The sequence below is a fragment of the Scyliorhinus canicula genome, chromosome 22 (assembly GCF_902713615.1).
Source record: "Scyliorhinus canicula chromosome 22, sScyCan1.1, whole genome shotgun sequence".
In the NCBI taxonomy this organism is placed as follows: Eukaryota; Metazoa; Chordata; class Chondrichthyes; order Carcharhiniformes; family Scyliorhinidae; genus Scyliorhinus; species Scyliorhinus canicula.
The window spans coordinates 23,069,925-23,084,011 of NC_052167.1; the positions used below are offsets into that span (position 1 = coordinate 23,069,925).

Consider the following 14,087-nt stretch of genomic DNA (forward strand, 5'->3'; position numbering starts at 1 on the left):
TCAAGGCAGCAGCTCACCACCACCTTCTGAAGGGCACCTAGGGATGGGTAATAAATGCAAGCCTAACCAGCGACACACACATCCCGTAAATTAATTAACAACATTTCTAGCCTAGTGACATACATACAAAATACCATGTGAAGTACTGGAGGGCGAGAGTGAATTGTACAACAGCAAGTTTCAGATCAGGAGACATCAGCCAAACAAACATGTTTTCAGGGCACTGCCAAGATGAAAGTGAATCAGAGAACCCTACAGTGCAGAAGGAGGCCATTCGGCCCATTGAGTCAAACCTTTGAAAAAAGACCCCACCTAGGTCCACTGCCCTTGCCTATCCCCGTAACCCTGCCTAACCGGCACATCTTTAGAAACTAGGCATGGCCAATCCCCCTAACCTGCACAAGGAAACCCACACAGACACGGGGAGAACGTGCAAACTTCACACAGATCGCCGCCCAAAGCTACAATTGAACCCAGGTCACTAGCCCTGGGAGGCAGAAGTGCTAACCACTCTGCACTAAGAACAGAAACAGGAATCGGCGAGAAAGACAAATCAAACTGGCTCAGCCATCGAACAAGATCACGCTGACCATTTACAGGAATTCCACTTTCCCACCCTGTCCGCGTTTCCTTCAACTTCCCCCCATTCGCCGCCTAAATCTACCGTAGCCTCCCAGAAGATACGCACAGTAGTGCCAAGTGGCGCCCTGATTCTAGTCACATCATGCAGAAAGACCCTACTTAGGAGGTTGATCACCTCTCTCCTTCCCTAGCTTCAAAGAGAGAGGTGGAAAAATGGGGATGGGTCATGTATGATGTAGTTCCATCTCAGACTATTTAGGTGCAGACTGGAAGCCCTCTCAGCAATGGGACATGGACTGAAAACAGGAGGGGGGGGGAGAGACACAATTTTCAAATAAAAAAAAAAGCTTTGCCACAGAAACATTCAGGGGAACTGGTAAATTCTGAACATGATCACAGAGTGCAATCCACTCACGACCTGTAAATTCGTACTTTTATGGTGATGTCCACTTCCAGGAGAAAAAAAAAGGTAGAAACTAGTTTAAAATGTCAACGTAAAAGAACACATCTTCTTCACCCTTGGCCCCTCTGTGTGTCCATTACTGATATGTAATCAGGCACAAAACAAGCCTCTGTGTTGTGCACGTAGTCAGCCTGTCAATAGCTCAGTCAGCAAGGTCAGCAGCTTGGTGTGCAGTGTGGATAGATTGTACACACAGCTGTTGCTCAGTGAGTTTCACAACAGTTATCCTGGCACCATACAAAATGTTGCCGTTTATCTGATGATGACACTGCGAGCAGCGGCAGGCAAGGGCACGGATGCAGCACACCTCAACGGGGGTGCCGTCCCGACTCAGATAGCCACACAAACAATCCACAGCAGGATAGTAATCAGGAGCAGAGATCCCCTCGCCTATTCCAAAAGCAAGAAAATTAATTGTAGCAACCGCTTTGCCGCACTGACCGAGATCAACTAACCCAGCAGAGACTGGAGAAAGAACCCCAAACGTGCTGACAAACTGCTCGACTGTAACATGGCCAAGACGCGGTTCCACAAGGAGCCGAGGGAGCTGGTTTAGCTCAGTGGGCTAGACAGCTGGTTTGGGATGCCAGAAGAAGGCCCGCAGCACGGGTTCATTTCCCGTACCAGCTCACCCGAACAGGCGCCGGAATGTGGCAACTAGGGGCTTTTCACAGTAACTTAATACTTGTGACAATAAACGGTTATTACTATTATAGGGAAACGCGCAAAGTATTGTGGATCTATGCAATACAGAAGTATTCATTATCTCATCCGATAAAAGATTTATTTCATTGTTGATCCTCAATGTGAATTTCATTGTTGATCCTCAATGCATCAGAAGGCTTCCTTACAACAATCTGCTGGAAGGCAGGGAACCTGGTTGAGAGCTATCCGATTTAGAAAAGTTTAGTATCAACTCAAAATAATACTCAAAATTGGGCTAAAGTCCACAAATGGCGTGCAAATTCCTTTTTATTTATTCTTTCATGTAATGTGGATGTCACTGGCTAGGCCACCATTCATTGCCTTTCCCTAATTGCCTGGGAAGGTGGTGGCAAGCTGCTTTCTTGAACTGCTGAGTCCATGTGGTGTAGGTACATCCCCAGTGCTGTTAGGGCGAGAGTTCCAGGGTTTTGACACAGTGAAGGAACAGCGGATATATTTCCGAGTCAGGATGGTGAGTGACTTGCAGGGGAACTTGCAGGTGGTGGGGTTCCCATGTGTCTGCTGCCCTTGTCCCTCTAGATGCTAGTGGTCGTGGGTTTGGACAGTGGTGTCTCAGGAGCCTTGGTGAGTTACTGTAGTGCATCTTGTAGTTCTTATACCTGTTGCCATTGTGTGTTCTTGGTGGACAGAGTGAATGTTTGCGGAGGGGGGTGCCAATCAAGTGAGCTGCTTTGAGGGCAGCACGGTGGCACAGTGGGTTAGCCCTGCTGCCTCACGGTGCTGAGGTCCCAGGTTCGATCCTGACTCTGGGTTACTGTCCGAGTGGAGTTTGCACATTCTCCCTGTGTGCGTGGGTTTTGTCCCATAATCCAAAAAAAGTGCAGGCTAGGTGGATTGGCCATGCTAAATTGGCCCTTAATTGGAAAAAATTAATTGGGTACTCAATTTTTAAAAAAAGTGAGCTGCTTTGTCCTAGATGACTCCAACCAGCAGAGATTTACTGACCCCGTTTTGCTCAGACTCCTTGATGCCACACTCAGTTAAATTCTGCCTTGATATGAAGGGCAGTCACTCTCACCTCACCACTGGAGTTCAGCTCTTTTGCCCATGTTTGAACCAATGTTGTAATGAAGTTAGGAGCGAGCAGCTCATTGCTGAGTAAGTGCTGCTTGATTGCACAGTTGACTGCCCCTTCCATCACTCTATTGATAGAGAGTAGGCTGATGGGGCGCTAATTGGCCGGGTTGGATTTGTCCTGTTTTTTTGTGTACATTGCTGGGTAAATGCCAATGTTGTAGCTGTTACTGCAACAACTTTGCTAGGGGCACAGCAAGGTCCAGTGGACAAGTCTTCAGTTCTATTGCTGGAATATTGTCAGGGCCCACAGTATCCAGTGAAATCACGTGAAGTGAATCGAATTGGCTGAAGACTGGCTGGCAACCGTGATGCTGGGGACCTCCAAGATGGATCATCCACTTGGCACATTTAGCCGAAAATGGCAACCAATGCCTCCACCACAGTGATGTGCTTGGCTCTCCCATCATTGAGGATGGGGATATTTGTGGAGCCTCCTCCCCAGTGAGCCCGTCACACCATTTCAGAGGCTGTTTAAGATTTAACCACATTTCTGTGGGTCACAAAAAGGCCAGACTAGATAAGGACAGCAGGTTTCAAGGGCATTAATGAACCAGTTGAGTTTTTATGGACAATGGACACCAATTTCATGGTCCCCATTGCCTAGATCAGCTTTTCAATTCCAGATTATTAATTTAATTTATATTCCATCATCTGCTGTGATGAGATTTGAACCACAGAGCATCAGCCTGGGCCTCAGGATTACCACTCTACTGACACTACTGCAATGCCACCTTAATCATTGTGGAATCAAGGCAGGCAGGTGGGTATCAAAAAACAAATATCAAGATGTAAAGTGAATGGGGGAGCTGGCTGGAGGGGCTGAAGGGGGAGCTGGCTGGAGGGGCCGATGGGGGAGCTGGCTGGAGGGGCCGATGGGGGGAGCTGGCTTGAGGGGCCAATGGGGGAGCTGGCTTGAGGGGCCGATGGGGGAGTTGGTTTGAGGGGCTGATGGGGGAGCTGGCTTGAGGGGCTGATGGGGAGCTGGCTTGAGGGGTTGAAGGGGGAGCCGGCTTGAGGATCTGATGAGGGAGCTGGCTGGAGGGGCTGATGGGGGAGTTGGCTGGAGGGGCTGATGGGGGAGCTGGCTGGAGGGGCTGATGGGGGAGCTGGCTGGAGGGGCTGATGGGGGAGTTGGCTGGAGGGGCCGATGGGGGAGCTGGCTGGAAGGGCCGATGGGGGGAGCTGGCTTGAGGGGCTAATAGTGACACAAGAACAGGAACAGCATTATTCTCATGACTGAGCCCAAACAGACCAGCTATCTTGAGCCACGTATAAGAGTCACCCTTTATGGGCTGTATTCCATTCCACCACCACCAGCCACATCCCCGACCCCACACCCCAACCAGCAGATAAAACAATTTTGCAGCCATCTAGACTACCCTAACCTACAGCAAATTGGTCAAGTGAGCAAAGTGTTGATCAAAGTGAGCAGCTTTCTTTGGTTTTGAAATGAAATTAAAATGAAAATCGCTTATTGTCACGAGTAGGCTTCAATGAAGTTACTGTGAAAAGCCCCTAGTCGCCACACATTCCGGCGTCTGTTCGGGGAGGCCGTTACGGGAATCGAACCGTGCTGTTGGCCTGCCTTGGTCTGCTTTCAAAGCCAGCGATTTAGCCCAGTGTGCTAAACAGCCCCTTTGCTAAACAGCCCCTTAATATCACAAGAGGCTTTTCATCAGTGCCTCGCATGACACAGTATGAAATTATTTCACAAGAGGAAGAAGTAAACACTCAAGTTCATTTGAGAAAATTCCCTGAACAAACATTTGGACTCGGACAGGTGGCAGCTAGCACCAGCACTGGGCACTATTCACAGAATTCCTAGTGCAAAACAAGGCTATCCGGCCCATAGAGTCAGCACCAACTCTCTAAAAGAGCACTATGTACGCCCAATCCACCGCCCTATCCCAGTATAAACCGGAGCACTCGGAGGAAACCCACGCAGACACGGGGAGAACGTGCAAACGCCATACAGACTGTCACCCAAAGGTCAGAACTGAACCCGGGTCCCTGATGCTAATCACTGTGCCACCAAGGCTGTAATGTCCATGATAAAAACACATTTATCATTGTCCGGTGGTATCACTTATCTGTCAGCCTTTTTTGACGTACAAAAGCGGTGCATAAATTTTGAAGCGTGCGCCAGTTTCAAATTCTGCAGTCGAAAACCTCAGAGAAAGTTGATCCAATATACATACTGGCTGAATATCCACGTAAATAGGGCAGCACGGTGGTGCAGTGGTTAGCACTGCTGCCTCACAGCGCCGAGGTCCAGGTTCGATCCCGGCATCGGGTCACTGTCCGTGTGGAGTTTGCAAATTCTCCCCGTGTCTGTGTGGGTCTCACCCACACAACCCAAAGATGTGCAGGGTCGGTGGATTGGCCACGCTAAATTGCCCCTTAATTTGGGGGGGGGGGGGGGGGGGGGGGGGAGAAAAGAGAGAGAGAGAGAGAGAGAGAGAGAGAGAGAGAGAGATTGGGTACTCTAAATGTAAAGAAGGATATCCATGTAAATCCGCCAATATGGGTTATCATCTCAATTTCTGCAGGCCCCTTTCAAGACCCAATACATACACAATTATCAGACCGCACCCAAGAGGAGGGATTCTGCAAAGCTAATACATTTCCTGGATTACAAAAAACTTCATTTCAGTTTGAGATTAGGCCTTGATCAGCTACCGATTATGTTCAATTTTTTATTACTTCTTTTTAAACAGCAGCATAATGACAATAGCTAAACATTACCAGATAAATGTCACACAACACACTTGGCATGTTTGGAGACACTCTTCATAGCTGGAATCAATCAACAATGAGATTTTGGAGCCTCCGGCAGTCGACACTATGAAGGATCTCGAATTGTTTCTTTTTGCACCATCTCGGAATTCTGATTTGTGTTGTGGAGTTATTTTCCAAACCAAAAATACTGCAACAATTTGCAGATTTGAGGAGTACTCCTTTGCCGCAAACTGGCAGATATCACCTTTATTCCAATATACGGAATTGGGACGCTAACCAGCAGAGAGTGAGCAAGCGGAGCCCCAGATTATTGAGACTGCGGATGCCAACGCGGGTTTACCTGTGGATTTGTAGAGTAGGCCAGTCAAGGACCCCGCTGCCACTGTGTTCAGGTCATCCTCGGCACCTCGAACCTTTTCGATGACGACACCGAACGTGCTGTACAGGAGAGCTGCGTAAAGAGAGGAGTGTTACAGCCAGACAGCACTGTTCACACAAAGATGCCAGTGCCCCTTCAAAACAGTACACGGTGAATTCTTCACGTATGAACACACAGACAATGAAAATATGAAGCAGTATATACACTACACCACACAGGTACAGCACTACAGTAATTATGGTACTGACATAAACAGAGGACTGGGCTAATAAATTTTAAAAAATGAAAATTCTCAGGCAAAGCATGTCCCATGTCAATTTAAGAATTCAAATGCAGCTTGAAACAAAAAAAAAGAATTTGGGATGAGAAAGCAGATTAGAAAAAGTGACCAGATTGTCCTTAACAGTCAAACTCATTCTTCGGGCGGCACGGTGGCACAGTGGTTAGCACTGCTGCCTCACAGTGCCAGGGACCCAGGTTCAATTCCGATCTTGGGCGACCGCCGATGCAGAGTTTGCATTTTCTCCCAATGTTTGGGTGGGCTTCTTCCGGGTGCTCCCATAGTCCAAGAATGGGCAGGTTAGTTGGATTGGGCACGCTAAATTGTCCTGTAGTGTCCACAAGTTAGGTGGGGTTGCAGGGATAAAGTGGGTGGAGTGGGCCTAGGTACGGTGCTCTTTCAAAGGGGTGGTGTGTTGTTCCTTGTGTCTTAATAAAGCTCGTAGTCTCAAAGGTAGAGTAGATGGTTTATTGTGAGTTTGTTCTGTCTTCAGTGCTTAACTTACAGCTACCTCAAATGCTGCCTGCCTGTGTCTTGCTACCAGTTCTCCCTTCTGTGAAGTGTGCCCTCACTTCCTGTTCCTCTGTGCTCCCCCATGCTCCCTCTAGTGCTTGCTCAATTGTATTGCATCTACACAGATCTACAATCACCACAGGTGGTACAGACTCAATGGACTGAATGCCCTCCTTCTGCACTGTAGGGATTCTATGTTTTAATGTCTTTTCAGAAAGGAAACACGCCGGCCTAAACTAGCCTGGCCTACATGTGACTTCAGTCCCACAGCATTTGCTGACTATTAACATGGCCTCTGAAATGCTCCAGCACCACACTCCGCTTTGAGGATATTGGCCTGGTCAATGTTGCCCACATCCTGAGAATGGATTTGAAAATTTCGAGTCAAACATTTACAGTAGAAAGGCAGGCAAGACAAGCAGAACTAGAAACACAAATGCAGCAGCACAGTGTTGTACTCATCTGCCACAGCAATGATTGATAGCATGTAGCTTCACAACTATAGACTCACAAACCTTCCCAATCTCACCTGTTCTGCTTTGTGGAAGCTAACAGGAAGACCACGGTACTCCCACATAAGGAAATCAGAATTTGTTCCCCTAAATATCTCAGGAGGTAAAGAACCACATACTCCAGGTCATAAATTTATTTCCTGACATGTGCCTATTTGGAGAGTTGAGGTGTTACATTTGCCCTTGTGTGACTGTGAAGGGAAAGTCACAGCTCTTGCACCAGATTACAATCTATCAAAGCCACTGAAAACTGCCTGGTAGACACTGCGCGAGGGATGGATCAGGTCAAGCTGTGAAAACCTCCCAGGTCAACACTTAAGAATATCGATTTGCGCGATGTAGCCTATAGGCTACCAGCAAAATTGAACTACAGGTCAGCAGTAGAGGAAAGAAAGGGTAAGAAATTGAAAAAAAAAATGGTGAGGTCAATGTCAAAATAGGTACAGGAGAAAAGATGAAGAACTATACCGATTGTTTGGAGGTAGAAAGCAGCCGTCAGTCAAGCTCACCGGGAAGGTCCCAGATTCAACCTCCCACACTGCTCGCTAATCTAAGCTGAGGCAGAAAAACAGAAAATCTAGGACAGAGGAGGCATTTAGCCAACAGCGTCTGTGCCGATCAAGAGGTTATCCAACCAAACTCCATTTTTTAGCTCTTGGTTTCTAACCCACAGGCTTTCAAGTGCATATCCAAGTATTTTCTTAAAAGCGATTATTTCTGCTTCTCCCATTTAGGCAGTGAATTCCAGACTCCCACTGCCTTCTGGGTGAAAACATTTCTCAACTACCCTCTCACCCTTCTAGCAACTACTTTAGAACATACAGTGCAGAAGGAGGCCATTCGGCCCATCGAGTCCGCACCGACCCACTCAAGCCCTCACTCCACCCTATCCCCGTAACCCAACAACCCCTCCCAACCTTTTTTGGTCCCCAAGGGTAATTTAGCATGGCCAACCCACTTAACCTGCACGTCTTTGGACTGTGGGAGGAAACCGGAGCACCCGGAGGAAACCCATGCAGAAACGGGGAGAATGTGCAGACTCTGCACAGACAGTGACCCAGCAGGGAATTGAACCTGGGACCCTGAAGCTGTGAAGCCACAGTGCCAACCACTTGGGCTACCGTGCGGCCCAAACCTATGCCCTCTGGTTCTTGTTGATCTTTCTACCAAGGGAAATAGAAACTTCCTAACCACTCAAATCTAGGCCCCTGAACTGTATACACATCATTTAAATCTCCTCTCAATCCCCGAAATCTCCATGGTTTCAAAGAAAACACACCCAGTCTTATCCAGTCATCCATGAGCTAGAATGCTCCATTCCTGGTAACATTCTCATAAAGCTCCTCCATACCCACTTTAGTGCAATCATATCTTATTCCGTAATGCAGTGACCAACCTGACTGCATGCAGTAGTCCAGCTTCAGTCTTGTGTTCTATACAGCTTCAGCATAACCACCCCACTCTTACATTCTATGCCTAGGCTAAGAAGGTACCCTGAATGCCACCGTAAACACTTGATCTACCTGCTGTTAACTTGACACAAATCTCCAACTCTAGACAAAAGATTCTCAACCAACCGCAGCCTAGTGTTTTGAGGTTTAAAAAAGAAACCCTCTCTATCTTCCCATTAATTGCTCTTCAGGTCTCTGGCACTGGTACGACTGGGCTTTTGGTAATGCTGAAAGAGCAAATCACTGTGCATTAAATATTCTCTTTTAAGGAATTACAAATAGATGCTGAGAGAACTGCTTGTTCTGCCCAACATTAAAAAGACCTCCCTGAGTGCCTTTGAAGTTAATGCTAATTCTTTTTACAAAAATAATTTTTATTAAAGTTTTCACAAAATATCAACAACAAAAATATAAAGTACAAAATGCAAAAAATGTAAAGGAAATGCAGTAACAAAAATAATAAATCAACACACGCCCAAACACATAGCAAAGATATACACCCAGACAAAACCTCCAATATATAGAAACAAAACTGAAATAACACCCCCCTCCCCCCCCCCCGGTTGCTGTTGCCACTGATCGTCGTCTACCGTTCTGCCAGGAAGTCTAGGAACGGTTGCCACCGTTTGAAAAACCCCTGTACCGACCCCCTCGTTAATGCTAATTCTAAGTAGCAACGGGAGTAGTCAGCGATCGGCCTCCTGCTTATAGAGTCTGATGGTGAGCTGGCGGGGCTCCGAACGTGAAGTGTCTGCCAAACCTTGACACAAATGTGCCGCAGTTTCCTGATCTTTAAAAGTCATGTCAGAGACTACCTTCAGGGATTAGTATGCAGTCCAAGGTCCATCTTCCTCTACACAGTACCCCACTGGGATACCTCAGTATCCCACCATTCATTGGGTATTCTCTTGCCCTAGCTTAACCTCTCCAATACATTACCTCACACTTCTCCAGATTGAATTCTATTTGCATCCTGACAGTACAGAATTATCAAAAAATTACAATGAACAATTACAATAGTCATTTGAGATATGGTGAATCATTCTAACCAAGAAAAACAAATGCAACCACTTACCTAAGGAACCAAGGGTGTTGGCCCAAAGAGCTCCCTGCCTCGTCACCATATTTAGGATTCTGCAAAACAAGACATTCTAGATTGAGGCCTAACATTCAAACAAGCTTGCATGATGTGCAAATTTAGACTTTTTTGAAGTATAATTCTACACGCATTCTTAAATTAAGCAAGGCCTTCCAAAGCCCTTGGAAAAAAATCGCGATCCGGCCCAGCCCCGGCACAGTAGCTGGGGGACACAACTGGAGGTGCGGCCAAGTTGGTTTTAGTATGATTTGAATATGTGGCAGGGGCTTGGGCAGAAAATTCCAGGACTTGATGGTGAAATGGCTGCCAGAGTAAGTCGATGAGAGGGGCTTAAAAGGAGGTTGATTTTCAAACCAAATTCCCTGGATCATGAGGTGACAGTAGACACCAGGCAGAGCTTAGCAAGGGGTTGGAGCAGGGCAGCACAGTTCATTGTAAATAATGTAATGCCGCTGAGGTCCATAAAAGGTCAAACCAAGCGTGTATTGTCAGGGTCCATGAACAGGGACTTCAACCACAACAGGGACAGGCTGATTGGGATCAATTTCAATTGGATTGGATTTGTTTATTGTCACGTGTACCGAGGTACAGTAAAAAGTATTTTCCTGCGAGCAGCTCAACAGATCATTAAGTACATGAAATGAAACGGAAATAAAAGAAAATACATAACAGGGCAACACAAGGTACACAATGTAATTACATAACACCGGCATCGGGTGAAGCATACAGGGGTGTAGTGTTAATGAGGTCAGTCCATAAGAGGGTCGTTTAGGAGTCTGGTAACAGGGGGGAAGCTGTTTTTGAGTCTGTTTGTGCGTGTTCTCAGACGTCTGTATCAAACAACTGCAATGTTTCAGGAACCACTCGGCTCAATAGGCCACAAGGACACTCCAGCCCATGACAAGGACATTCTCCAAACCAAGTAAACTCACTGAACCATAATATTTTTCACTAACAGCAGATCCCCATCAACAGTTGCATAATTCAAAGTGATAGCTAAACGTGCGACCAGAAACGCTGAAACAGATTTGTCACTTTTTTTGTTCACACAAAGAGCATTTGATAGCAAGAGACTGGACTTGATAATTTATTAAACCAACTTAAAAATCAGTAGCTACAATCAACAAAGCCACTCATTCCACCACAGTTAAATAAGACCTTGTAAGCGAAGGCAAGGTTCTGACATGACTTTTAAAGATCAGGAAACTGCGGCACATTTGTTGAGTCAAGGTTTGGCAGGCACTTCACGTTCGGAGCCCCGCCGGCTCACCATCAGACTCTATAAGCAGGAGGCCGATCGCTGACTACTCCCATTGCTACTTAGAATTAGCATTAACTACAAAGGTGCTCAGGGAGGTCTTTTAATGTCGGGCAGAACAAGCAGTTCTCTCAGCATCTACTTGTACTTCCTTAAAAGAGAACATTTAATGCACAGTGATTTGCTCTTTCAGCATTACCAAAAGCCCAGTCGTACCAGTGCCAGAGATCTGAAGCACAATTAATGGGAAGATATTCAGAGGTTTTCTATACCTCAAAACACTAGGCTGGGGTTGGTTAAGAATCTTTTGTCTAGAGTTGGACATTTTTGTCAAGTCAACAGCAGCCCTGGACGTGCACAGCTCGGGATCAGTTTCATCGGCGATGGTGATCGAAAGTTTCGGACAAGGTTCGGCACAACATTGAGGGCCGAAGGGCCTGTTCTGTGCTGTACTGTTCTATGCTCTTCCCCTGAATATGCTCCGATCAAAAGCTGTGTATGGGTTTTCATTGTTACCTCACTGGCCTTATGACGGGCCTGAGTCAGGGGGCGTAGCGTAGCATGGAGGCAGTGTTGGCATGAGGGCAAACACAATCAAATAATAAACCAGAAACAGGCTATTTGGACTGATGGGTCCATACACTAGAAACTGATCATGTGGAATGCAACACTTATTGGAACAGCTGCACAAACGTTGATAACCCCAGTCTGATAACCCTCCGATACTGATAACCCTCCGACCTTTGGAAAACTACAATTCTGCCCGATTTTCAGTTTTACAAATTCTAGGAATTGAACACAAATTGAACTATAGGTATCAACATTTACCATCAGAACCCATTTTTACAAAGCACTGTCCTGGGAAACATTGACAATCTTTAGCTTTGAGTAACTGACCAATTAAAAAATTTATGGGGGGGGGGAATGATTACCGCATTTTATTTTTAATGGTGTTAACACACACCATAAGAATATAGACCCGTAATTCTTCACTTAATTGAGAAAATGGGTTATTTTTTGGGACAATAGAAGTTTTTGAAAAAAGGGTTGACAGAATACCAGATCTCCAAAGGCTGGTTAATGGAGCATCTGATAGAACATTGAAATGCGACAGCAACCGTGTGCTGTGCACAAGATTTGTAATCGACCAACAACAGATCTCCTGTGACAAGGAGACATATCACGGAACATACAGCGCAGACACAGGATACGATCAGGAAGGGGATGATGAAGTGATCCTGCAAGTGTTATTTTCAGGGAAAGGGCAGGGAAACAAACTCACTATATAGAACATAGTCCACTACTGTTGCAGGCAGGGCATTCCACGCCCCTACTATGAGTAAAGAACCTACCTCTTGACATCTGTTCTATATCTATATCATATCATATCATAGCCTGAAGCAGCTTTCCAAAGACCAATAAAATCTCACACAAGGTTTGACAACCAGAGGAAAATGACATTGCCTTCTAATTGCTAAGAACTCATGTAACTATCGTTGTCATAGATGAATAACTCCGTTCCCAAGGCGGTGCGTTCCCAAACTCCCAATGAAGGTGATGACTCTAAGAAACTAACACCTACAACTGTACCATTATAGACAGTGTCTCCCCCATGAGGTGAAAAAATAATAAATTAAACAGAGCTTAATCTACATTCTTTCCAATTGGAATTGCTGAAAAGAGACAGAATCATCACCAAGTCCTCGCCTCATTAGCCTGAGGCTAACGACAACTCAACTAATTCAGTTCGGATCATCGATGTGGGAGCCGGTGGACCCTATTGTGGTTCCCAGTGAACACAATGTGCTAAGTGTTGGTTGCTCGAGGAACTCTGGCTCAGAGTTGATGAGCTGGAGTCTGAGCTTCGGATGCTGCGACACATCAGGGAGGGGGAGGAGTTACCCGGACACTGCTTCAAGAGGCAAGCACTACCTATTAGACTACCTATCTTGAATTTGGCCAGTGGTCAGACACAGGAGGATGTGACTACATACATAGAACATAGTGCAGAAGGAGGCCATTTGGCCTATCGAGTCTGCACCGACCCACCTAAGCCCTCACTTCCACCCTATCCCCAAAACCCAATAACCCCTCCTAACCTTTTTGGTCACTAAGGGCAATTTAGCATGGCCAATCCACCTAACCCCACACGTCTTTGGACTGTGGGAGGAAACCGGAGCACCCGGAGGAAACCCACGCAGACACGGGGAGAACGTGCAGACTAGGCACAGACAGTGACCCAACGGGGAATCAAACCTGGGACCCTGGTGCTGTGAAGCCACAGTGCTAGCCACGTGTACTACCGTGCTGCCCAAATTAAGGCATGAGGTAGGTAAAGGGATCCAGGAGGTAGGGTTGCAGGAGCCTCAGTCCTTATTCAATGGTTTGAGATTCTTGCTTCCTGTGTGGAGAGCAGAGATGATGGGGAGGATGAGAAAACTGACCACAGCAACACGGTACAGGGAGCCATTGAAGTGGGGTGGGGGAGAGAAGAGAGAAAAGAAATGTAGCCATAATCAGGAATAGTACAGCTAGGGGCATAAACGCTGTTCTCTGTAACCAGGATTGAGAGTCCCGAAGGTTGTGCTGCCTACCTGGGAATAATCTTTATCAGTGTCACAAGTAGGCTTACATTAACACTGCAATGAAGTTACTGTGAAAATCCCCTAGTCGCCACATTCCGGCACCTGTTTGGGTACACAGAGGGAGAATTCAGAATGTCCAATTCACCCAACAAGCGCGTCTTTGGAGACTTGCGGGAAGAAACCGGAGCACCCGGAGGAAACCCACACGGACATGGGGAGAACGTGCAGACTCTGCACAGACAGTGACCCAAGCTGGGAATCGAACCTGGGTCCCTCGCGCTGTGAATCAACAGTGCTAACCACTGTGCTATCATGCCATGGTGCTCAGGCTCAGGATATCTTGTCTGGACTGCCGAGGAACTTTGGAGTGTGAGGGAAAAGATCTAGTTGTCATGGCCCACGTAGGTACAAAAGGACATAGAA

At 46.6% G+C, this 14,087-nt stretch overlaps 1 protein-coding gene across 1 annotated transcript in view; it reads right to left on the reverse strand.

Moving 5' to 3' along the window:
- The window catches only part of LOC119956057 (mitochondrial import inner membrane translocase subunit Tim23-like), a 46,301-nt gene that overhangs the window by 4,138 nt on the left and 28,076 nt on the right, over nt 1–14,087 (reverse strand). Inside the window, exons 5-6 of the mRNA XM_038782864.1 lie at nt 9,798–9,856; nt 5,928–6,038 (exon numbers count right to left, since the gene is read on the reverse strand). Coding sequence (XP_038638792.1) covers nt 5,928–6,038; nt 9,798–9,856 — 170 coding nt within the window. The remainder of the gene's footprint in view (nt 1–5,927; nt 6,039–9,797; nt 9,857–14,087) is intronic.